Here is a 27,330-nt window from a genome sequence, read left to right on the forward strand (position 1 = left end):
TGCTGAAGTGTTGAAAGTGAAATTGAAAATTGTCGAATGTGGTTCAGCCAGAGTTAAACTACAGAGTCCTCTTTAACCCCTATTTAAGCAGCTTTAGCAGTTGTCCTACTAGCTGAGGGATAAACAAAGCCTTGGCTTGATAAACTGCGTAACAACTGAGGAATTTTGTTCATGTTTAGATCTGCAAAGGTTAAATTCCTAGATTGTAGAGTAGGTGGGTTTAGTTAAGCCTCGAAACAGCCAGACTATTACTATACAAATGCATTGCAGATAGATGGACATTAACAATCCTTCTTATCAAGCACTTTTTTTTCCCCCCTTTCTTTCCTAGCAGGATTTTCACTTGTTAGCCTTCTGTGTTAGTTTTAAATGTGTATGGTGGTACTTTGGTATCAGAAGTTGCTTGGAAGAGGCAAATACAAATGCATTATGTTATTTGGCAGTAATTCCTGTAAATAGAAAAGTCCAAAGTCTCTACTTTGAACAAATTGCACATGATATTTAATCATTAAAACATTATGTGCATATAGTATATCTATCTTATAAAACAGCTGTTCAAATCAGTATTATTAATTTCTCAAATTCAATTTTTTAACTATAAAAAGGTGACTGAGGACTCCCTTACCCCATGTTTAAAATTAGCAGTTCAGGCCTTCATGTTCCCCCATGTGCAAGAAAGGTGACATTGATGCATGCTCACATTCTGTAGGCCCTTGAAGACATTTACATCTTTCATGTTACTTTATTAATGACTGAAAGACTTCCGATAGGTTTTGCTGTGCTTGATAAGCAAGCTCATGTCTGTTTAGGGAGTCCCTCTCATGCAAGTTGTAAGCTATTCCGAATGACAGGACAAAAAAAAAAAAAAAAAAAAACAACCCTATATAATAATCATTTGGAAATCTCACTGAATACTTAGTCTTTAAAAAACTGTCTGACTTGCAAGACAAGCTTTTCAGGAGGGGATTTTTTATATAGCTTAAAATTGAAATTCTGTCTTTCTCCTGCTTTGCAGTTTTCCTTATAACCCTTATACTTGCCTTGTAGAACTTTTGTCCATATCTTACTATCATCGTTTTCAAATAGCAAGATGTGTTCTCTCTTAATAGCTATGCATGCTACTAGCCTGGGAGCTAGATAGTCCCAAAAGAAATCTGCCCCGAGTTCCTCGGGAGATTGTTTTGTGGCATTGTGATACTGTTGTTGTTGGAGATGAAACACATGCAGGAAGATCCTTGATGCGTGGAATGGATACTTCCAGTAATGCTGCATTACTTTAGGAAGGAGGTGAATGAGGAGTATTATGGGACAGAAATTGTCTGAGGTGTGTGTGCTAAACTTTTATTATTATTATTATTTTTTACTTTGCATGTCAATCTTGTTTCTTGTTCTTTATATTATAATTCACTTCTACCTTCAGAAGATAATCTTACAGCTCAGGTACTTGTGACTTCAGTTGGTATAATATCTGGCTTTTCAGTTGTTCATTGTCCCATCTGTCACAGCTGGAAGAATGAGTGTGCAAATTTCTRATATTTTAGGATGCATTGCATAAGTATTGTGAAGTGTTGGGACTTAAACAGATGCAGCTGGAATTTCAAGTTATTCTTAATGTTTATTGTGGTTTTGTATACTGTTTGGGAAGGGATGAGAAGGATTTAGGTATGAACAACTGGGATGTTGCAAGAAAACCAAGGCATCAGGTCTTCCAGCTTCTCTGTGCAATATAGATTACTAAAGCTAACTCTTTTCATCATTCGATGTAAATTTATGGGAATAAAATTTATATTGGAAAAAATTTGGAGTGAAAACTAGTTGATTTGAAACTCTTGTATGGTGTAGTATGAATTCGGATAGTTGAAAGCTGGTGTCATGGAATAGATAAAGCTGTATCACTATAATCTCAGTTTTTCTGAAAATGTTTTGAATTACCTAGCAGTTATCAAATATTTCTGTGCTTTAAAAATGCATCTCTTATTTTCCAATGTAAGATTTAAGTGTGAACTCCCTGCAAATCACTACTGTTCTCTCTCTAGCCAAATAATCTTTGATCTTTCAGATTTTAAAGCATTTCCATTCTTAAAACTGCCTTGTGTGTTTCTGACTACTTGTAGCCTCTTTCATCAGAAGAAAACGACCACAGTTCTTGTTACAGCCAGTCAGATAGTCAGTATGGTTCTCCTCCAAAGGGTTGGTCAGAAGAGTTGGATGAACATGGTCAAACCTTATATACCAATGACTATACTAATGAAAAGGTACTTTTTCCTTCTTCTCGTCACAAGTGTTCTAAATCCCTTCAGTAAATTCACTGTTAGAAATAGAGTTTTTATTTCTAGGGGTGAAGAAACATTCCTCAGTGGTGCCTTCTTTTTTTGTAAATGTGCCCAGAACTTTGGCATCTGAGCTAATGTTTTTTTTTCCTTATGTATCTCCTTTACTATGCAGTGAAAAATTTTCTTATTTCCAGTTGGGTATCAGATCATTTTAAATGAACATATCATTAATCTTTTTTTTTCCCCCTATCCTCTTTGTTACACTTAAGGACTGAAGTTCCTACCAATATAATGCTCTTCTTGCTGTCTCTTAAAAGGAGTTGTTCTTTTCTGCATATGGCTTCCAGATAGGGTGGTTTCAATTTGAAAATAATGCTGCTTTAATATCAAATTTTGTCCTGTACTTTTTTTAGAGGCTTTCAATAGTGTTTTCAGATGTAGTCAAATTTAGTTGTTAAGTTAATAGCAGTATCAGCAGACTTCTATTCTAATTATCGAATTGCTGCTGACGACTTTCTGTGATTCTGGGCATGTCACAAAAATTTCTTCCATGTATGAAAAATGACAATAATTTAGATTTGTCTATTTTTTTTAATTTTGTTAACAAAAGTTGTGTTTTGATTTCTTTTTTTTTAACTTCAAAAAGTGTCATTTGAAACAGTGCTATATTTACCATATTATAGCACTAGCTCTTCAGTTGATGTATGCAAGTTTTTTTTTTTTTTTTTTAAAGAAGCTTTTAAATAGTTGAGTTTTATGTCAGTTTTTAAATGACTTACCTCTGTTAGCACTGGGTGCAGTCTTTTAATGGATTTTTCACACAATCTGCAAATATGTAGGTTTTTTTTTTTTTTGCCCCAAAGAATTTTGTATTTTTATCCTGCTTAATCTAGTTATGCTAAAAACATAAAGCACCTACCTCTGTTTAGGGAAACACGTAGAAGTTTTTAAAAAATTACACCGAGATTGATAGAAAGCAGTATTTCCTATCGGAAAGAATTTATTGGAAGGTAACCCTTGTGAAGCCTGTTTAACCCAAGAGCCATGCTGTGAGTGTTCATGTGCATATTTTTGTATGATCAGTTTGTAGATCTTTGCCCATTACATTTCTGTCTTTTTTGCAGAACTAGGTGGTTGTAGTTCTTGTGTGGTTCTGGGAGTTGCTTGTAGAGGTTATAGAAATAGCTGCATTATCTCCTTCATGACTGAATTAGGAACTGCATCTCATGTGCCTATTGCTGTTATCAGTGTTGAATTGTTTAACAAGCTGTGCAGTAATCTCTTAAATTATCAGCAGCTTGCTGGTTGGCCTTATCGGGGACCTTGACTGAGCTTCCTGTAATTTTGTAATTTTATGTATAAAGTCTTGACACAGATTTGGTGCAAAGACTGCGTGCTTAAATTGACATCATAATGTTGAGAAGTGTTTGATATGTCATCTTTTGAAAAATACCTTTCTATCACAACTTCTTTAGGTAGGTTATGTGAGTCTTCAAGACTTTGAGTAACTATGATATTGCAGGACTATTTTCTGGGAAGTTACAGAATGAAAAAATGATAGTGCATCTGATTCAGGGAGCTGAAAAGTAAAATGGGTTGCTATTGTTGCTTCTTGACCTTGAGACTATCAGAGATTTCCTATGTTATGACTGTCACTCTCATTACATTTCCTGTCATTACCTTTTTTTCTGCAGTGGATAAAACATGCAGATGAACAAGGTAGACCGTACTACTACAGTGCTGATGGTTCTCGATCGGAATGGGAGTTACCAAAGGTGAGTGACCTAAAAGAGAAACTTGGACAACTTGGGATTTTTCCCCCCTCCCCAGTACATGTTCTGTGAGATCTTTTGGGAGTTATTCACAACAGGAGGACTTGTACATTGCCGCTAGTTATTTCTGGCATTTTTGTGGAATTTCTGATTGTGAAGAGAAAAACACGTTATACTAAAGGACATCAAAATACCTGTAGGTAACAGTATTAAGATATCAAGGAAGATCTTGCATCTCTACTGAACTGAGCTTTTCATCTAAGGCTGCAGTATATCTGTGATTTTGCTGTGATAATGACAGATAGGGGGAAACAAGTTGGGGGTTTGGGTTTTTTTTGTTTTTAATTCTAAAATGTTCCTGAAAAACTATAGTCTGTTTTTAGTACCTTCCAAATTTTTGTCATGTATTTCTGAATTTGGTTGTTTGGATTTTATATAGTTGTGCTTTCTATTTATTTATTTTTATTGTGGGAAGAGGTTGAAAACCAAAAATTTCAACGGACTTGTCCAGTATCTTGAGGATACACTTGTGAAGATGACACTGATAGTTTTACTGCAAATGTGTTGTGTTATTTATTCAGTTTGGAATGAAAACGGAGCTTTTGTAGGTAATTGACAGAGCTAGGAAGACTTGGCAGTGTTAGGATGTACCTAATACTATTAAATTCTCATTTTCACTTTCAAAACCTAGGGCACTTGTCATAATGATGTAGTTGTATACATTTTTCCTGGTACTAGGATGTTTGCTCAATGCTAAATAGAAATATGACAATAAAAAGTGATTCACACAGAAGTGCATCATAAGTATACAGAAGAACATGTTGCTCAATTATTTTATTCCATCAGTTGAAAAATCAGTGTCCTAAGGCATTTTCCCTTAGAAGAGGGCAACCTTTATCTATAAATGTTTTGCACAGATGTTATGAAAACACTACTTTTAAACTGATTTATGAATGAAACTATGTACTAGCATTCTTTGTTATGTCAACAAAAGAATTTGTATCTGAGTCACTGAAAAGTTAAATTATTTTTATGGATTCTCTTATGTCAACGTGATGTGTTAGGTATCTTAAATTTTGTGACATCTATAAACCTGACAATGTATCTGTAACTATTGATTTTAAAAGTTACATAGTTATTGATTAGCTGCTTAATTAGACTAATTAGAGGTCTGAAATTCTGGTAGAGCAGGTTTTACCAAAAGCAGTTACTAGTTCATTGTGCATAATTTAAGTTATTATTTGCAAACAGTGTCTTGGGTACTTCATTCACAGAATCACACAGAATCACAGAATGGTTGAGGTTGGAGAGGACCTCTACAGATCATCTAGTCCTACCTCCCTGCTCAAGTAGGGTCACCTAGAGCACATTGCCCAGGACCCTGTCCAGACAGCTTTTGAATATCTCCAAGGATGGAGACTCCACAACATCTCTGGGCAACCTGTGCCAGTGCAGTCACCCTCACTTCAGTAAAGAAGTTTTTCCTCATGTTCGGACGGAACTGCCTGTGTTTCAGTTTGTGCCCATTGTCTCTCATCCTATTGCTGGGCACCACTGAAAAGAGCCTGGCCCCATCCACTCTACACCCTCCCTTCAGATACTTGTACACGTTGATAAGATCTCCTCTCAGCCTTCTCTTCTCCAGGCTAAACAGGCCCAGCTCTCTCAGCCTTTCCTCATATGAGATGTTCCAGTCCCTTAATCATCTGAGTGGCCCTCTGCTGGACTTGCTCCTGTAGCTCCATGTCTCTCTTGTATTGGGGAGCTCAGAACTGGACACAGTACTCGATGTGGCCTCACCAGGGCTGAGTAGAGGGGGAGAATCACCTCCCTCGACCTGCTGGCAATGCTCTTCCTAATGCCCCCGAGTATACCATTGGCCTTCTTGGTCACAAGGGCACATTGCTGGCTCATGGTGGACTTCTTGTCCACCAGCACTCCCAGGTCCTTCTCAGCAGAGCTGCTTTCCAGCAGGTCAACCCCCAACCTGTACTGGTGCCTGGGGTTATTCCTCCCCAGGTGCAGGACTCTGCGCTTCCCTTTGTTGAACTTCATGAGGTTCCTCTCCGCCCACCTCTCCAGCCTGTCCAGGTCTCTCTGAATGGCAGCACAGCCCTCTGGTGTATCAGCCACTCCTCCCAGTTTTGTATCATCAGCAAACTTGCTGAGGGTGCACTCTGTCCCTTTATCCAGGCCACTGATGAATAAGTTGAACAAGACTGGCCCCAGTACTGACCCCTGAGTGACACTGCTATTGACAGGCCTCCAACTAGATTTTGTGCCACTGATCACAGTTTTTTCAGAAAAGTGATCACCACACTGATCACTTTCTAGGGATCAAAGTGAGGCTGACTGGCCTGTAGTTCCCTGATTCCTCCTTTTTGCCCTTTTTAAAGACTGCAGTGACATTTGCTTTCTTCCGGTCCTCAGGCACCTCTCCTTTCCTCATCCTTTCAAGGATGATTGAGAGTGGCCTAGCAATGACGTCCCCCAGCTTCCTCAGCACTCATGGGTGTATCCCATCAGGGCCCATGGACTTGTGGATGTCAGGTTTTCCTAAATGATCTCTAACCCGATCCTCCTCAACCAAAGGAAAGTCTTCCTTTCTCCAGACTTTCTCCCTGGTCTCCAGGGTCTTTGTTGTTTTTGTAATGCAGAAAGTTTTGACTGTGACAAAGTTGCTTTCCTCTAAAACAGTTTTGGATTTGAATTATAGTTAATTGAGTTAGCTTTAATCCAGCTGCAGGAGGTCACACAGATAATCCAGAGCTGTTGTCTGAGGCATATTAGTATAAAGAGACAAGGTCTAGTGATGGTGTGTTTATGCACCGTAGTCCAGTGCTTATAACCCAACCCCTAAGGCTCTCTTGTATTAATGACCACCTACAGAATGAGAATCAGCCTCTGCCTCAGAGTTTGTGGTTTGGTATGCTTTAGTTCTTGTTTATATGAAAATCATCAACTATTGCTCTTAAATAATTTTCAAGGAAAATTCATTTTATGAGTTATTTGTACAGAATATAATATATATTTTTTGATTAAATGATCTTGAAACTACTAATTCTTGGGTGGCCACAAATAGAAGGTTAATAGAAGTAAATGAACAATTGATTTTTGGATCACAGGCCAATGGCCTGTGTATTGCCTGCAATCTCTAGTTTTTAACTTTTAAATGTTGTAGAGTAGACTGAAAATTTCATCAAAAGGTTTAGCTAGTGTTTATAATTATGTATCCAAAGAATATACAATAGAAATGTTAGAAACCTGTGAGTATTTAAAGTGTGATTGAAGATTAGTCTCTTGAAAAACTAACTGAAGCGGGTTCCAAAAGTGCTTAGGAACAAATGGATTGGAAAGACAATGTAGACTGTAGAGCTGCTTTGAAGAAAAAACAAATTTATATTGAGAACTGTTATGAGTGAGGAGAGAGAAGACCATAGAAAGACTTGTAACTTTTTTGTGTTTTTAATTTTTATGAACTTTATATGAAAGCTAACAGTGTTATTTGAAGAAAAAAATCTTTAAGAAGAAATTAGATGCAGTCTATACTAATACTCTAAGTCACTTTTCCCCCCAACATTTTTAGTTCATATATTATCTTTCAAAATTTGTTGTGCAATAAATCAGTAGGCTTACATGATCATATACAGCTGCTAAACTAGAAAAAGAAAAGACTTCTTTTGTTAGATCTTTCTACACCATCTGGAAATCACTTGCAAACCTTCAGATAATTTTTAGTTCTAGAAATAACATAATAGCTTAACTAATATTATACTATAAAAAATCTTCACTTTTATAGCATGTAACTGTATATATAAGAGTAAATGTGAACACACTGTGAAATAACACCTCCAGTATTCTTCTGTGTGTGTTTAAAAAAAAAAAAAAAAAAAAGTTGAGAGGGTATACATTTCCTGTGGAAAAAATAGTTGGAAAACAATTTACTTTAGACAGTCTCATAGAAACCCCTTCAGTCATGTATATGAAATGACACCTGTGAATAGCAGAATGCCTCTAGCTAAAAATGGTGTCTTGGATGGAGTAGCTTTGACAGCTCCTGAAAATTCTGTTAAGACTTTTGAAGAGTGTGACCTGGGTTTTTGTAGTGGAACTGAAAAACATACTGAATTATTCTTTAAACTGGATAATAATATTTACCCACAGCTTGCAGTACACTTTGCAAAACACTTTGTTTTCCTGTATGCATTCTGCTGAATTCAGTTGTCAGTTCTTAGATTATTTTTTTAAAAAAGAAAACAGCATCTATAGTTCTTTTGTGAATTGTTCACTATGATAAAATAGCTTTATTTGTTACATAGTGAATGAATAATATCTAAATCATATTGAGGAAAGACATAGCCCTATTTCAGAAAACTAATAGTTTTCTAATATGAATTTTATAGTTCATACGAATGAGAAATCGGTATTAAGGAAAAAAAAGTTAAATTGATCTTAGAAATGAGAACAGTCTAATTTCTAAACTAAAAAAAAACTATCAAAATGACAAAAAGCAAGGAAAATTATATAATAAATATTGGAAAAAATAGTTGAGGAAGAGAGAGGACAGCCTAATAAAAATGAGATATAGATTAATAAGTTTTCAAAATGCATTCCTGGGCTCGCATACAGTATAATAGTATTACAGGCATCCTCTGACCGAGTTCTCTAGTTCAAGAGTAGACGTGAAAAGAAAATGCTTATACTATAAGCATCAGGGGTGAACTTGTAGCTTTTGCTGTTAATATTTACACAAACTCTGATATCATAATTGCATTTCTCTTAAAAGTTAGTCCAGCATTAGCTGCTCTCACTGTATCCACAGGGGAGGCGCTAGGTAGAAGATCTTTATTTTTGGATATCTTTTTAGACCAGCAGTCTGTTAATTCACCCTCTTCACTCTTAGCCTTAAGTAAGAGCTCAGGGACCTCCGTTCTGACACTCAGGTGAATGGCTTCTCAGCTCGGGAGCTGAACACTGTCACGCAGTGTGCTAGCTGAAAAATTGTGAAAGATAAGATGCTAGTAGTATCAGGAAGAGATCGTGCAATCAAATGGAGAAAGAAAATAAAGATGAGGAGAAAAGGAATGTGGAAATACCAAACTAAGCAAGCAGTGAGAAGTACAATTTGACAGTTAACTCATTTCTGTATATTGGAATAAAGCAATGATGTATTCTTAATCATTAAAAAACCTTTGCATTAGATCAGTTATAGAGCTAAGCTTATCAGTTTGTTGACATCTCCTGTTGCTCCTTTCAGCACTACAAATGAGTTAAGGTCCTGCTTAAAAATGGAGTATGGTAAAAATCTATTATGATCAGAGCTGCAATTGCAGTCCTCCAAATGTATTTTTCTAGACTCTAGCATAGTGGAGATTAAGCTGGTTTCCGGTGTATCAGCTCAGGTGTACTGCAGCTTTCTTTGCATGACTGGAAGCATCAGATCTTTGGGCTAATGACAGGTAGGTTCTTCTAAGCAGGCTCTTTCAGCAGCAAACATGCCAGCTGCATAATTACACTGTGAATGGAGCTTGTCTTCCTTTTAAAAGAAAAGAAAAATGGTGAACTGTGAACTTTCCTGTCACTTTCCTTGTACTTCCTTTTCATTCTAACCTAAGTAAATTTAATTTGCATGCGATCTCTTGACTGTGTGTGCAGGCAGTGATGTCTCAAGGCCACATGCAGTGACTACCATGCTACCATTGCATTCAGTGTTTCAGCTGTGGTCTTTGCTTTGGAGTCTAAAGCACCAACATAGTAAAAGTAAAGATGATGCAAGGCAAATTAGTTGTCAGATTTTAATCAAGCCCACATAAGACTGATCAAGCTTACTGTCATGGCAAAAAATGTATTAGAGTCAGGAAGTAATTGCAGGTTTGAAAGAAAAGCAGATTTTAGCATTGATCAGAAATATTCTGTTATTTTATGTAATCATGTTTTCTCTTTTCTCAAAAGCCACTTGAAAAGGAAGTTTCAGATTGTGGACTAATTTTAAAAAAATCTGCTTGTACAGTGTGGTTCAGGGAAGTCAGAATCAAAATCGACTAGAAGATTAGTGGAAAGGTCTCAGTATTGAGTGACTGGTAAAATGGTGCATAGAATTCAGTACCTTCAAATACAGAGTAATGCACTGAATTGTACGTGTGCAATGACAGGCTCTAAAGCAGTTATTACTTTTTTTTTTTTGAAACATAGTGAGTATTTTTCTGAAAATACCGATTTAATCCAAGTAATGATCATTAGGAAATACTATGGGGGAAAAAAATAGAATAAAAAAATTCCAGGAAGAAGTATGCCATTTCTAAAGTGTATGGTGCACCCATATCTTCAATATTGCATGCGGTTCTAGTCTCTGCATTTCAATAAGTGTGTAGTTGTACTAGAAAAAAGTACAAAACAAGATATTAAGGATTATTTGAAGTGTATAACAGTTTCCATATGAGGAGAGATTAAATGGAGATGTACAGCCTGGAAAAAGAGGCAAGCTTAAGACTGTGTTGTTCACTCAGTGGTTAGTAAATCTGGAGTACTCAATATCGCAAGGTGTTGTAAATGTCCCTATGAATTGGTTCCAAAACTAATTCCCTAAATGAACGGAGGGCGCACCAAGCAGTGCCTGCTGAACAGCTCCTGGTCTGCTGACTGCTGGGAGCTATATGGAAAAAGGAGCTCTGTAGTCTTCCTCCTTTACTTAGGCAGCTGGCATGAGACTGTCTTCATTTGGAGGCATTTCAATACTGGGGTGATGCATGGAGTGGCTAGAGCAAGCCCTTGGGCCATTTCCCAGCTCCCAACAGCCTTTTTACCATAAGCCTTCTTGCTGAGGGCCTGTCAGATATTAAACTGGTAAGAAACAGTGTCGCTCTTGATCTTAGAGGCTCTCTTCCTTTTCATGGAGGTGCTGTAATACCAGGTGATAACAGGGTGCAGAAGTTCCTGGACCATCTCCCAGCTGCAAAAATTCATGTAATATCAAACCACCAACTTGAGGATGTATTTGACTTCAAAATAATAGGCATAGGTACTACACTTGATTGTAGATGTTTGTGGAGGTTGGATACTGCACTGTATGGCTCTTTGGTCTGATCCAGTGTAGTAGATCCTATGACGAGGCAAATGCTTCCATTTGAGATGAGAAGCAAGAACTCTTCTTGAGAATTCAGCGTCTATTGGCCATTTTTCATTTGCTGAGGGGGGAAAAGAGCTGTATTTACTTTATCAGCTGTTAGTTTATATTAGACAATCCAGTTTCATGTGGAAATTAATGACGTTAACTGTCGCTTGTAATTACAAAAATACTGCAGTTCTTCTAAGCATTAAGGTTAGTTGTCATTTAAATGGCAGGATTTTTTTTTTTTTAAATTGTAGAATGATCCCAGATGTTATATGGTCTGTCTACAGTGGCACTGCATGAAAGGTTTAGGATGCTTCACTGCTCGAATGAATAGCTTATGCATCTGAAATAGGCATGAAAGGTTTTAGGCTACTACTGAGTAAGTAGCAGACTGGTAATATTCAAAAAAAAATTCAAAGTAATTCAAATATTGTTCCTGAAGACTGCTTCATAGATGGTAAATCTATTGTTTTTGAAAATATCATAGCACAATATTAGCTGTTATGATTACTCCTTCCACAGGTAGGATGCAAAGCACTGAACCTGTCCTTGATTGCAGGATTTTAATGTGTGCTGCTTTACAACAGATATGAAAGGTAACCAGTACACCTAAATTTCTTCCGGTGTATATAAGAGTAATTGTTACTGCTACCCATATGTAAACTGGTCCTGTTCCGAGCAGTGCTACTTGATTTGAGATAACACACCATGTGTGTTGGCGTTAGTATCTACTGCAAGTCAATACACCAAACCTCGTCTTTAACAGTAGTGAGTAATCTTCACATTCTTGTTGTAAAAGTTGGATTGTTCAGAGAAGGTTGAGGCTGTCTCAGTCGATCGGAGGATTGAGAGTTTTTTAAGGACAAAACTGTAGTAACTGCAGCTGTGTATTATGACAAACCTGAGATAAGATTAAGAAGGTAGTGTCATCCCTCCCATATGTATTTTTCTATCCAAGAGACCTGGGCTGGTTTTCCTCATTGCTCCTGCTCCTCCCTCTCTCCCTGCCCCCCCATAAGATGAAGGGGAGAAAAGTACCCCCAATTCTTGCTTAGGTAGAAATTGAGCTAGCAAAGGAGCAATGCCTGTGGCAATCAGTACTGACTTGGAGCTGTTCTTGAGTCTTCAAAGATCAGCAATCTGAGGCAATTCTGAGGGTAGAAGGTCAAGCAGTGAACATCCAAGACTGTAGAGCAGTTGAAGTGGGTTATCCAAAAGTGTCTTTCAGTCACTTCTACGTTAGAGGTTTAGTTGCTTTTTCTGGTAGCTGTCTTCCCACTATGGACAGATTCTATTGCTTTAGTGCAGCTGATGCCTCAAACTCTGCTGCCGTACAGATATATTATAGCAAAAAATGGGGAGTCTTTCTTCTGTGAAGAAACAAGTTTTAGTTATTGATTTAGTCAATAAGAAAAGGAAAGCCTGTAACATAGGTGTTACGTCAATCACACCAATGAGAAAGTTAATTCAAAGCCAAAGATAAAATGTTCTTGTTCTGAAGCAACACTTAAAAAAAACTAAAACAAAAAAAAACCCAACCACACATACACACAATTTTTTCTTTTTTTAATCTTCAGTTTCAGGCAGTCTGGGAGAACTGCAGGTAATATGGTAGACTATCCAGAGTGGTGAAGGGTTCTAGGATATCAGAATACTTTTAAATGCTGCTGTTCTAATCTTTGACTGCAGGAAAGTAGAGTAAAATGTTTAACTTCTGGCCTTTACCAAGCTTCTTTCTCAGTCGCTTCCCACTCTTTTCTCCTTTCACCCACCCAGTTCCTTTCAATTGGCTATGGATGATGCTAATGCAAACAAAGAAAAATCTTCGTTCTTCTGTTTCTTAAAGCTGACAGATCTGTGTTATCGCCATAAGAATGGGGGGTGACTGCTACAAATAACTCAGAGGTGCTATATTTATTTCACTCACAATTAGGCTAGGACAGAGCCTTGAGCCATGCCACATTATCAGGTTAAAATTAAATGTAAATCACTTGGCCAGTTGAGAGGGTTAAAAAATTTTAAACTGAGGCAAAGAAAGCTTTTAAGTAGTTGGTGAAGGTGTTGAATTAATTCAACAATGGGAATAACCTAGCGTGACCTAAACTTACAACACCTTACCCTACACCAATACCTGTTATAAAAAGAAGTCTGTGTCGCTTGGTGTATGTGGACAGATTATGAGCACTTTAATGATGTCCTTGCTTACTGATGGAAGAAACTGGCAATGAAATGGGGAGCAAATTGAGGTTATGTGCTAGAGGGATTAATGTAAGGGTACCGAAACTGAGTTTGGAGAAGAGTTTTCAAGAAATGGTAATGTGCATATTTGGAACGCTGTGCCAGCTTATCAAAAGCTGTAGAAGTAAGAGAATAGTAGCACTTTCTGATGGTGCGAGATTAAGGCACATGGTGTCATAGTGACCATGCTACTAGGCAGTGCGTAATCTGGAACATGTCAATTTTATTAAAATGAATGACCCGTGCCAAATCTGTCTTGAAGATTATGCCAAAGTGTAGGCACAGAAAGTCTACTTAGTTATGTAAGAATACCATTCCCTACGAGGGAAGGGGAACCCTACTTGGTCACTTAGTGTTGCTAATAAAATGTGGGAAATATCACAGTAAGTGCCCCTAACAAAGAACAGCTTCTGCAGGTAGTAGTGCTATAGAGTATTAATAAATGAATCTGACCTGAAACTGTTTTGCAAGGCATTTTGAACTGGGAATACTAAAGAAAAAATGAGATCAAAGAGTAGAGGGGGTATTCATCAAAGTGTAGGCATCTGACCTGATCACCCTGATCTCTTTAGCCAGAGGGATCTAGAGCATGGCTAGTTCAGTTGGACAATGCAGAGTCTGAAATAATACCTGTATCCCATACAAATTCTTTTAAATCAGAACCTATTTATTTTAAAGATTGAGTCTTGTCTTGAGTCCAGAAATACATAAGCTTTTTCTGATTTATTTCCCCCTAATAGTACATTCTACTGTTTGTAATGAGAAAGGAAAGAAAGCATAAACACTTGAGTGAAAAATGTATACTTGACACCTATACACCTATGTTGTGAGAAAATGGAGGAAAAAATGGCAAATGTTCCCCTGAAAACTTGTCAGGTTATTAACACAGTTTATATCACCAGTGCAAAGTATTTAAGCTGCTAAGATGCAGGGCTCCGTGTTTCTGAGTTGTTAGCAGTGCTTTGTTGATGAGTTCCTTTGCTTTCTTGCTAAATAAGTTTGTAAAACTGGAATTTCATATTGCTTTGCAAGTCCTTTCTCCTTCAAGATGGGGTTGTCTGTTAGCTAAGTAAACTCCTGATGGCTTGTGATGGTATCAAAGGCACCTTTTAAATATAGATCCCCTGTAATTAGGCTCTGCCCATATTACAACCCTTAACATAGATTTAAATTCAAGATAAATTGCTTTATAATCAGTCATTGACTGTTTGAATTCAAATTTTTTAAGTTAATGAAATGCAAAGTGTATGAAGAATTTCCATAAGTAATATTCACCAGTGTCACTGAAATGCATAAACAGTTCTGAAATAAATAGATAGTTCTGTTTCACAGCAAGAAATATTTGACCTGTTCACTTAAATGATTTAGAACTGCTGCAGAGAACACTGTTTGCAGCGGTTTAAACGTAGCTTCACTGAAAATTATTTAGCTTTTAGTTGTAATATGGGCAATTTTGCTGCATAATGCTTAGCTTGCTGATACGGTTTGAGTTATCTGCAGGGTGGATTCCATAACAAGAAAGTATGCTGGTATTAGATACCCTGAGGCATGAATGATGGTTCAGCTTTTATTAAAAAGGGAAATAAACTGAGAGTTGCATACATTTCACCATTGTAATGTAGCAGCTGTTTTCTGAATGTAGATGTGCTGAACCCAAAGCAAATAAACATGTCAGTGCAATCTCAGATATGAATCTCTACAGTGATGACCAATACTGTGCAGTGTTTGTACAGGAACTACCAAATTTTATTCTTAGTACTGCAATATCCATTCAATTACTGTTACACATATTGAAATAATTTAAATGAACTGCTAAAATTATCATTTACCATTTAAGTATCTATTGACTTATTGGAGCTCTATTCATAGTAAAATACGAAGCTGCTAACACAAGCAGAATGTCTGCCATGGCAGGCAGTAGTAATGTTGACTCTTTATTTGGGTACTAAATATAACTGTGGTATGTTATTTAGCTTTAATCTTACCGTACTTTGTAAGTGTGCATTATTCTGTCTTTGAAGACCTGAGGCTCTGAGGTTACTGCAGTAAATTATTAGCAATACTGTAGAATTTAGTGTGCTTTTAAAGATCAATGTTTTGGCCTTTTTTAATAAAACCCTTGGCTTTCCTCTGTTATGTCTTACCCCGTGGATTCTAGTCCTGTATATGACTCCACAAATACTGCCTCCTGTTTCTTTCAATGTGCAGATTTTACTCTTCGAACACTGAATAGAAAGAATGAGATTTTTACCAACTTGTTGGGGTGTGTGTGTGTGGGAACTTATCAATGCTGTCTTTTCTTGTTTATTTTCATATTAAACTTTGTTTTAAATATCTTCATAATTCTTTATAATACTACATGTATGTTGGTGGTGATCATTTAAAATGGCTATGCAACTGATGATGTGTTTGCTGCAATCCTGAGGTCTAATTAAATGTGGGGTACTTCTTGTGGACTTCGCATTTTCTCAACTTGTGCATCTTTGGATGCTGTGGAGTTATTAGAAAGCTCTGTTCTGATACATCCATTATCTCTTCTGCTTTTATAGCTCCCCCGAATCTTAAAATTATTTCCTGCTAAATATTTATGTTCTGTGCTTAAGTACATTCCACACCGACAAATCCTTTTTAGTAGTTTGATGTAGTTCATTCTGAAAAAGTAAGTCCCCACTGCCTAATGTCTCTGTTCCTAGGCCTGCCAAACCTTTGGGTCAAAGAGAATTGCATCCACCACAGCCGGTCATAAGTCTCTATCTAAAGGATTTACTGTAAAATTACAGAATTTTTCTTTTCTTATACAAGAGCTCAACAGGTGATATAGTACTGTTTGTGCACTACAAAGAGTGAATGTTTAAACCCTGTAGTAATTCTGATTGTATAGTGACTGGAAAGATTGTAGTTTCTTGGTGGTTCTCAGTGTGCTGGTTGGTTGGAAAACTGGCAGTAGGCTGTTACGCCAGAAATCAAATATCTCTTTGGCAAAACAAAGCACTGTCCTAACAGGCCAGTTTTAATTACTGCCTCAGAGAAGACTACTGTAGACAAGTTAGATCTGAATGTTAAATGCAAAATAAAAGGAAGGCTTTTTTTCCTCCTCTAGGGTGAAATCAGGAATCTGAAAGTTTGCACTGTTAAGACGTATGAATGGTCCAGTTTTTGTATGAATTAGATTCTACTTATAGTTTGATTTTTCTCTTCTTTAGTATAATGCTTCACCACAGCAGCAAAGAGATATAATAAAGAGTAGGAGTCTGGACAGGAGGCTACAAGAACCAATAGTTTTAACAAAATGGAGGCACAGTACAATTGTGTTGGACACCAACGATAAGGTAGGAGTGAGTTAAACAGCATGCTGCAATACTGACTGTCTCTGCCTTTTCTATAAGAAATCAGTATGCACTAACTTCTGAAATCTCATTTTTCTTCTGTATCTTTGTGTATAAATATTCAGTAAAATCAAGGTCTATCTGATAACTTTGCTATTGTTACTTTGTAATAATAGTCTTTTTCTTGTTATCCTTGAAATATTTTAGCTAGTGTTAGTTCAGCGTTTGTGTGAAGCCATTTTATTTATAATTGGGAATTTCCTGTAATTCAGTTTATGCTATGGAGCATAATCAGGATTTGAATTTAAAAATTATGGTTGTGATCATGGTTCTCATATAAAGTATATTGATATTTACTATCTGAATACTTTAATTTTTGGAAGCATCAAGTATAAATACACTTTTCAGACTGCAAATAAATAATTGAAATAAAATGTTTTATTGGGAAAGTCAGTGCAGTGTTTAGCAAGTGGTACTGGCTAAACTAAAAATTGCATTTCAAAGATGGAAGTAGTAGTAGTATTACATAGTGGGCTTATTCCTTTAACTGATCTCCACTGTAATGCTTCTAGTAAGGAGAAGAAGTTGTGCTTGGTTACAGCAGGGGTGTGATACTGTTATTGAAGGACGGAGGACAGTACTGATGGCACTAAAACGCTCACATTTAATCCCGGTCCAGAGTTGAGTTGGGATTTTAGTCTGAAAAGAACTGAGGTCCAGAAATACAAAAGCAGTTTTCAGTGCATTCTTAGGGCGTGTTCTTGATGGTCTCTTCTGGACTATCCTGTGACAGATGTGCTGAAGCAAAGGGGGGACAGAACGTCTCCGTTGCTGCCCTGCTGCCTCTCTCCCGTTTGCTTTGTTGCAGTCCTTTCTGCTCGGGCTGCAGCACTGTGTCGCTGCATGAAGAGTGCGGATGTCGGTAGGGAGGAACTGAAACCAGCAGCGGAGGGTGATGGCTTGATGGTTTCTGTAACTTCGCAGCGGTCAATCCTGGGATTCATGGAAACTGCAAAATATTTTGCAGTACTGAAATCTTAGCACAGAATTCGATACCAGTGAACTGGACTGGAAGCTCCCTTTTTGTAAAGTTATAGGGAAAAATGAAGTGAAATGAGTGTAGGCTTGGGGGAATGGAGAAAGACCTGTAAATGGGCCTCTGTAATTACAGATGCCAAAGAGGAACTTAAATTGACAAAACCAAAGCAGCTGTAATGAAAATGGATCTGCTGCCCAGAATATTAGGTGCTCGGCCTGTTGTTTTCTTTATTTTTCAATAGCTTTTCTTATTGAAATGGAGTATTTTTTTAATGGAAAAGGAGGGTTGTGGGTGTCCAGATTTGACTTAGCTGCTCAGAAGAGGTTTTATTGGATTCTATCTTAAGCTTTTGAGCTGTCAGTTTAGAATATGTCGTACGTGGTGCCAGTACGAGGAGCCAGTGGACCAGACTTGGCTGGAGAAGGCACAGTTTGCACCTGTATGCATTAGTTTAGCTTGAGCAATTCTGAGGTCCATTTACTGCTCCTTCATCCTCTGTACTCCTCCTCAACAACATCTTTCTGTACCAAATGTGATTTGTCGCTGCATAAAAGAGGCTGGATGGAGTCCTCAAAATCACAGCTGACAGTTGTAGCCAGGTTTATACTTCACACGTATGAACGATTCTCTTGGAGCTAAACTTAATATTTTGGCCTCAGTTTTAATGAAAGACTTTATTTTACTTTTTTTGTTTTCTGGTATAAGATTTAGTTTGGTTTTTGGAATAGCCTCTAGGTGCCTCTGCTCTGAATGAGGAAGCTATGGTAAAACACTGAATAAATGGAATGGTTTATTATGCGATTCTTTTTTTATGACTCTTTTCTTCAAGACCCAGTGCTAGAGTTCCAAGACCTAGAACCCAATGAAGCGAACAAGTGTCTAGGGTGGTAACCAAATTGTAATATATATCATTTGCAGTGTTTGCAGAGCCAATAGCTTAAAGTTTCTCTAATTTTAACAGCTGCAGAGCATGCAGGCAGCATGCACTGGCTAACGGTAAGGAGACTGTATGTTTCATGTACAGCACGTGTTAATGCTTTGGGAAAATTAAAAGTATGAAGTGGAGGAATGAAATAGTATTTCATGGAGGGCATGTAGACTGTAGATTTGTTTAGTGCACTAATGTACGTGCTTTATCACCACTGGCAGACACGCTATTATGTATACTGGTTTAAACTGGGGCATGATAAAGGAAATTGCTCATGACCACATCTACTAGGTTTCTTGTTCCAAAGCTGCTTATCGTATGAAAGCTGTGTAAAGTTCAGAGTGAATTAGAAGAAAAGACAACTGGTATTTGGCTAAATACGAACATCAACCCCCCGTTATCTTTGTAGCTGACTCCTAGGAAAGTTGTTTTCATTTTATTTTTCTTGTTCCGTTTTTCCTGGAAAAACAACATAACTCAATTTTCTGAAAATGGGCCTGTCAAAAGAGTGCTTGAAACATGTTCGAGTAATGTATGGATTGCCATAGCTGACTAGAATTCGATGATATCAAATATACTTGGTAACTGTTTATGGGCGGTTGTATGCATTTGTGCATAGCCAGCAGGATTTACCCAGCTAAATAGTTTGGTAAGCAAAGAAAAAAATTGTACCTTTCTGGAAGGGACAAAATCAATACCCTTAATGTGAAAACTTTTTCTATGGAATTCTGAAAGCCTGGAACAGTTGGTCTGTTTTTAAGAATGCTAATGTTCTTTATTAGCACACCGGGAAAAGAGTTAGTGTGCAGGTAAATTTACAACTGGATTTTAAAGTGCAAATGTGCAAACTGTTATGTAATACTGGAAAAACAAACATTTTGCTCAAGTTGTAGCACAGAATTTGGGAGACGTATCAAGGGTATTAAAAAACGGGGGGGCTGGAGGAGGGGGATGTGTTAACAATAACAAAGAACAAGTGACGTTTTTCTTTTATTTGAAATTCTCTACCAGATTTTCAGCAGTTTAGTTGTGCAAAGCAATCATTATTTGAGAGGAAACACACATGCCTTTTTGATTCCAGCTGGGCAATTTCTCAAGTTTTCAGAGACTTAGTGCTTTTTTCTTTTGATCCATAATTAATGTCTAGTTTAAGACAAAAAACAATATCTAGAAAATTTCAGTTCTCAATTACAAGGGAATTACCTTTTCTGACTTACAAATATTAATAGAGCTTGTATGTACTCTCCTACATGGAAGAATATTTATTGGACTAATCTTATATTTGCTAACCACACAGATGTAATCTTTTCTTTAAAATCATGGTATTTTATCACATAGTATCCCTTAACAAGTTAGCATTATGAACATGTTTTACAATTTGATGGCAATGTCATACAAAAATTCTGTTCCTTAATAAGGATGAAAGCTTTGCTTTAGTAGATATTGTAATTATTATTAACACTTTTTTTCAAGTGGACGTGTGCTTATTAACCCAGTTTGATTGCAGTCTTTAAATCTTTTAAGAACTCTATTTAGCAACCAGTTTTATAATACAAATATTTCAGAATATCATGTATGCTTCAAGAAAAAACTTCTTTTTTTTTTTTTTTTAAACTAAAACTTGTAACCAGGAATGTAAATATATTTCTCTGTCTGCTTGTACATATTTATGCATCTCTGTTGAGGAAAAAAAAAACACTGTAAGAAAGAGAATAACTTGTATTGCCTATTGAATTTTATAGGAATCATCAACTGCTTCTAAGGCGAGTTTTCCTGAAAATGAGTCCTCTCATTCTTCACCAAAGCATCAAGCCACAGTCAGTATGCATATTGTCTTAATATATAAGTAGATGTTGTAGAAACTGGACTGTATATAATTAGATACTTTGAGGACAAACCTGCTTGTGTTGAGAAAAATAATGGGATAAAATTATGCTAAGGTTTTACATTTTAAAAGAATGTATTGCATCTAAACTGTGTTTAAAGAAAAAAAAAAGAAATAAAGGAAAAGGAGGTAGGCTTGATTTAAATACAGCTTGGCGTTGAGGGAGATTGAGTTAGAAATTAATAGCAGAATAAAGTTATATCAAGTTATGTTGGACTCAGATTTATCTCCTCTTGACAGTTATGTCTCCTTGCCTAGCAACTTGGATGGTAAAAGCAAAACCAAAATACCCCTCCCTTCAAAACCTCTTACTGTCAGTAGGCAGTAATGGTTTTTTGTATGCAATGTCTTTATTTGTATTTCAATCTCCTTGAAAAGACCTGGGAATCATGAGAACTCAGCATAAGTAACCCCTGTCTTGTCTTCTTTAGTAGATTAGCTACAGGAAGGAAAACATGAGCTTGATTAGTTCTGTGGTACTGGTGGAAGCTTAAGCTCACTCAGCTCTGTTACAAATGTTTAACAGCATTTTCAATTCAGTTTGAATTTTAAATGTGATCATTGCTTTTAAATGGTGGGAAATAATTCAGAATGTGAAGCACTTCTCTTCTGAATTTAAGAACTACAGTAGCATTGAAATGTGTCCCTTGTTCGATTTTAGCAGTTCTTTAGGAGGTAGTTCAGGGCATTAAAGGCACAATTTCTCCTGTTTCATCCTCACTGTGTGCACAGAGGAATGGTTCTCTGCCTTATATGTGCTGATCTAGTCTTATGACTTTTCATATTGTTTTCCACAATAAAATCAACATATTTTATTTACTAAGCAAAAGTTTTTGATAGCCTTACACACAAGCAATCATTGCTGCATATATTCTGATTTAAATATAGCACAGACCTTCAGTTATTAAAATTGTATTTTGTACAAGAAGTCACTGCTGGTTTTAGAGCATAGAAAAACTCCGTGTTTTCTTCGTCTTTCTCTCCTGGGATTTAAATATTGCAAATAAAGCTTCTGAACCTTTTGCATATTTTGATCCTTAATTTGCTTTCCTTCTCCTATTTTCCAATTAAATATTATTTTAATTTTCCCATTAGTACCCCCTAGTGTTGCTGCTAAGTAGGGCATTATGATATTTACTGCTTTTTTTCCCCTGAATAATTCTTCCCCTTTGGGACGTTCCCAGGGTTGCTCAGTCACTGTGAGGGTAGGAATAGACTGTTCAACTTATTAAAGGCAAAGGTTTGTTAGGAGGGTGCAACACGTAGGATCGTTAGTGGTGGTCTGTATGGATCATGAGTAAAGTAATCTAAAGAAGGTGTTAGTTTTAGAGTTTAATTTTGACTCATTTCTTCTAGGCAAATTGTGAGTTTTAGAAAATTAAGTACATCTGTCACTGGCTTGGAAAGAGTTTGCTTATAGAGATACCAGATTGAGTAGGAGTAGCAGTTAGTGTTGTACCAAAGCAGTGTCTGAAGCATTGGCTAAACATTAGTCTCCTTGAAAGCATGTCATCTTCTACTGTGCATAAAACGTGTAGATAAAATCTATAGGGTTCATGAAATACAGACCTATGTCTTTGGTAAGAGTGTTGTCAGAGTATTTCAGCAAAAATTTCTCTTCAGTATCCTCTTCTGCAGTTATAGTCCATTTAACTTTGAGATTTAGAAGAGAATGGTAGAGAGAATGTGTGTGGGGGGTGTTTCTTTTTTTTTCTTTTTTCCATTGGATCTAAAATTGAGGACATTTTGTTAGGATAAAGCTAATTTGGATTCTTTCCCCAGTTGATTGTTTCAGCTAATAGCTTAGTTCTTAAATTAGGAACTGCTAAGAACAGTTCTGCAGTTACTGAAAAGGAATTGATTTAAAAAAATAATAATTGAATGTTCCTTTAGCACCATTCACTGGTAGGACAAAGAGGGGTTGATATGAGAAAATTATAGAATTTATTAGCTTATTTTGAGAGTCACAAATGGTACAAATATATTTTCATTTTTAATATAGAATATTCTTTTCAAACGGTCTTTATATATTCTTATAAACTAGATGTCTTTACCTCTTGACACTTGCAAAGTACCCTACTTGTTCAGCGATGTTTTTTTTTTCCACCATTCATGAACTGATCTCCAAATTTATACAGAGGCAGACCAATTTAGATGATTTTCATCAACAAGACAGAACTAAGTAGTTTAAAATTCTAATCTTTTGCTTGGGGGTAGGAAAAAATAGGACATCAAAGAGATGTTTCACTCATCTGTTTTAAAAAAGAATATATTAATATTTTTATGCAGTTCAAGCATGTTTTATTTAAAATATGCAATTATGTTAGAATAACTTTGACAGAAGAATTCAGAATTAAGGCTGATTGTCAGTAATCTTATTTTTCAAGTACCAATGTACTGGCACACAAATCATTGCACCTTTATGTTTAAAATTTCCACTGGATTGTACCACAAAGAGTTTAAGTTTGGCTGGCCCAAGGAACCTAGGCCTTGCAGAAGGAAAGCTTTTTAACCTTGCGGATGGGAATGAATACTTTCCCAGAGAAACTTTGTTTTCAGTGATCTCCGCATATTTAAATACACTTATTGCAGTTTCTTGAAGTTGTAATGTAGACAAATGTGGCTCATTGCCAGGAAGTGGTTATTTGGGGGGATTCAATTCAGTGCCTTGATGACAATAGAAACACGTTTTCTTCTGTATTTATGTCTAACTTCATCTTACAGGGTCAAGAGAAGTATGGGTTATTAAACGTGACAAAAATTACAGATAATGGGAAGAAAGTTCGGTAAGTCTACCCGGAGACTTCTAGAAGTACGTGTGCATAAGAGTTTGTGTAAGATTTTTGACTTTAATACTAGTATTTACAGCATATCAATTTTTGCAATTAGTTTTTTTTGTTTTTTTTTGTCTGAATTTGCCCTAGTTATTTATGTAGGACACAACATTTCCCTGTTCCGAGTAAAGCATGTGATAGTGCCAGTGAATTAAAGATCCTGGCCTTCAGAGAGCCAGAGGCTTGTGTGTGCCGGGTCTCTGGAGAACCCATAGCTCTGGTCGGAAGCGCTCAGCTGCTGTCCGTACGGGGCCGTGGTTTCATGACGGCATACCGCTGACAGAGAGCTTTTAAAATCGGGAGCAATTGTTAGACAAAGAATCTATCGAAGCAGGTTATATACAGCCTGTCTCTTTACTTTGAAAGAATCAATGTAAAAGGGGTCTTCAGGCTTTCATTTCATGTCCCTTGATTTCCAAGGAGTGTACGTTATGCGTACGTAACTCATTCTTACAGGCCACCCGTGAAGGGATTCCAATACCACATATCACCAAACATTGGTGTGTCCCCCTCCCCCCGTGGGTAATGACTTCTTTTCCGTTACCTCCCCCCATAGTTAATGACTTCATTTCTCATTTTCTTTATCTGTCTCACAGGGAGGCGCTTACAGCATAAATCATAACAGATAAAGCTGTGTAACTTAAATTCTACTGTTTTGCAAATAGTCAGTATCAGATACTGAACAAGTATGTTTTTTTCCTTTGTCTAGCTTAGGTATGCTCCCCAGCCCCTTTTTTTGTTTACATTTAATTTTTTTGAATTTAATTTTTTAGGTCTAGTATTGTGTGTATCTAGATCTGTGTTAGCTGGCCTCCTTCTCCTGCGGGTTAAATTGTTAGCATAGCTGATAACTAAATGGTTAACGTAGCTGATCTTCCTGAGTACCTCTGACCTGGTGCAGCACCACTGGGCAGCAGCGCTCCCCTGTCTTGGTTCCCCAGAGCTGCTCTTTGCAACCAGAGCTGAAAGCCCCTGAGGACAGAGTGGACAGTGGCTCGTGCAAGCTGCCACTGGTACAGTATATAGTCACCACTTTTATGGCACCCTCCTTGGGAATCACTGACCTGGGTTACTGCGCTGCTGTACAGAAAGAGGCAACACGGCCATCCTGTCACGTAGAGCTGTTCGATAATAACTTAGGTCTGGGCAGTGGAAATAGCCTGGCAGGGCTTGACAAGCTTTTTATTTTTTTAACCTCAGCAGGACAGGTGCTCGGGCATAAAAACAATTTGTCAGACAGCTGGAACAACTCTATATTTTATAGATACGTAACATTTTATTGCCAATGTAAATTAGTCTATTATATCAAAGTGGGTCATTTGCATCCCAGTTAAGGGTGAGCAGTGACCAATCAGTTTAAGAACTGTGCAGTACTTTGATATAATCTATTTGGTTCAGTGTCCCTCTTTAAAATTATACATGTATGGTGTTTCTCCTGCTGAACTGCTTTTGCTACTAATTAGCTTTCTTTGATTTAGGCTTTGGTCAGGCTGGAACTATTAATATATGGTCCCTTCCACAAATATAATAGCAATTAACACTTACTGATGGCACTAATGACTGGATATATGGTTAAGTATATTAACACACAGGTCAGCTGGCCAACAATATTGACAGTGTAAATATCTACTCTCTAAGTCAGTCTATCTGATACTTGTTTGCAAATATTTGCAGAAAGAATTGGATGTCTTCATGGGCAGTATTACAAGGTTCATCACTGCTGTTCACTAAAACCCAAGGAAGCGGAACTGGCTGGGTAAGCTCAAGAACAACCCCTTCCCCCCTCCCACCTCATTTTAACATTAATCGCGTTAAGCACAATAAAGTTCATGTATTATTTGTAGGACTTAAATACTAAGATGCATGTATAATTTAGAGGCGGGATGTGTGTGTGTGTGTGTGCACATGCATGTAAAGAAGTTGGCAGGAAAATAGCTTAATGTAACAATTGTGATGTAGAGTGAGAAGAAAACCAGATGTGCTATCTTGTATTTCAGAAACATTTTTACATTTGCTTAAAAAACTGATAAAGGGCTATTCAGATGTCCTGTAGCTTATTTTAACTGAATGAAAAGTATATAGACTGAAATTTTTACTCCACACCAAGTATTTTTGTGTTCCTTAGGAATGTGTTTGTCTAAAGGGTTCTTTTTGTCTTACTGTTCTTGGATATATTTCACAAAATCAAGGTAATTTTGAATGTGATATATATAATAAAGAAAACAATCTGCTGCATGGCTTGTTGCATTGGAATATCTGAATAATAATGTAAGCGGAAAGGGCTCTAATAGAGGATGCGTAGGCAGGAGTGCTTTGAAGCTCAAGGGAGAAGGTGTGCTTGTAGTGTTGTTGTCTTGTGTATCACTTACTCTTTGCTGTTGTGTATTCCATATTTTGTTTTATATCTATATAATGCATTACAAACATTTGTATCTATTTTGATACTCCCCAAGTAAGAACCAGTTGTTTAATATTACGCTCAAGATGATAAATTATTCAATTTTAATATTATCTCTGGTTTAATAGCATTTATAATTGACTATTTATCCAGCTGCATTCTTGCATTAATGGGTGTAGAAATTGTTCTTTATCTGTGGGTTACTTACCCACTTTGGGAATCCTGATTTTAAACTACATGTGGATGTCCTATAATAACTAATGGAAGGTCAGATACACTATTGATCATTCCAGCAAATTGTCATGCTAATTCCAGCAAAACTACATGTGAATAATATATGCTCTTCTGCCACACTTTACTGCTTTACTGAACTTTCTACTTGGCTTACTTTCTTTTTTCCCCTTTTTCTTTTATTTATTTTTATTTTTATTTTTATTTTTTTTTTGTTTTAGGGTGGTAGTGAGTTGGTATTGACCATTCTTTTATAAAGCAGTAAGTTCATTTCAGAATTGTAGATGACGTTTTCTGCCCTCTGTTTCTGTAGAAGGGGTGGTTGCAGAAAATGGGTGAGGACAGATGAATAACAACGCTGGGATAGGAGAAAATGGAAGGAATAAGGTTGAGCAAGATGGTCAAGCAGAAGGGAGAGGAGAAGGGAAGGAAAAAGTGAAAGTGGTACAGGATAACGTGGATTACAACACAGGAGTAGGAAGTAGGAAGTGGATGTTGTGACTGAAAGAGATCTGCTCACACCTTAACTGGGGAGGGCAAAGAGAAGGAGGTGTGCAGAAAAGAGGAAGCACAGCAAAATGAATGGAAATGTGTATACATCTGAAAGTAACTGACTTTCCCACCTGGAAACGTTAGGACACTAGGTAAAAGTAAGTAGTATATTCATGAGTGAGAAAAATATGCCAATAAATAAATGTACAGAACTTGTGAATTACCTTTTTATATAAATTTCATAATAAAATATGTTGAAGAATTATTGGCAAACCTTAAGTTGAGCTTTGAAGCAAGGAATACTGGGATTAGGAAAGTGATTTAAATTCATTCCTCTGCCTCCCTTTGTGTCCTTCAACCATTGTCCATAGTTTAGTCAAGTTCAGTTTCATCAACCTACTTGATAAAACAGAAAATCCCAGGCTTGATATTTAGTCTCTGTGCATAAAGATTATTGCCACTTTTTGCAGCACACTAACATTAATGATGTAAATTGATAGCTTTGCAATTTATTCTTGTAGCTAAAGACCCAAAATGTATTTTAATTTTATATGTATATATTTTATCTGGAAAATAATTTATTTCACCTGCATAATCAGTCAAGTTCCAGAGATTTGATTACAGCTATCAATATTCTCATTCCAAATTTAACCATAGATCAAAAAGCATGATGATTTGTATCATTAAAACACACACTAAGCTAAGAGTCTATTTATGAATGTTTGATATTGTTAGGAATGTATGTGTGGTGCACTGAATTATCTGTAAAGGACACTCATGCAACTCTGCTTATTACTTAGGGA

General features: G+C 36.7%; 1 protein-coding gene across 10 annotated transcripts in view; it reads left to right on the top strand.

Moving 5' to 3' along the window:
- ARHGAP12 (Rho GTPase activating protein 12) overlaps nt 1–27,330 on the top strand; it is an 80,232-nt gene that overhangs the window by 33,992 nt on the left and 18,910 nt on the right. For 3 of the 10 annotated variants that reach the window (XM_026060057.1, XM_026060058.1, XM_026060059.1), the window contains exons 3-8: nt 2,115–2,255; nt 3,968–4,048; nt 16,598–16,723; nt 20,430–20,504; nt 23,297–23,358; nt 25,081–25,162. In XM_026060057.1, coding sequence (XP_025915842.1) covers nt 2,115–2,255; nt 3,968–4,048; nt 16,598–16,723; nt 20,430–20,504; nt 23,297–23,358; nt 25,081–25,162 — 567 coding nt within the window. The remainder of the gene's footprint in view (nt 1–2,114; nt 2,256–3,967; nt 4,049–16,597; nt 16,724–20,429; nt 20,505–23,296; nt 23,359–25,080; nt 25,163–27,330) is intronic. The other 7 variants (XM_026060062.1, XM_026060063.1, XM_026060067.1 and 4 more) reach the window with 5 other exon arrangements.

Source organism: Apteryx rowi, unplaced genomic scaffold, assembly GCF_003343035.1.
Source record: "Apteryx rowi isolate R43461 unplaced genomic scaffold, aptRow1 scaffold_164, whole genome shotgun sequence".
Lineage (NCBI taxonomy): Eukaryota > Metazoa > Chordata > Aves > Apterygiformes > Apterygidae > Apteryx > Apteryx rowi.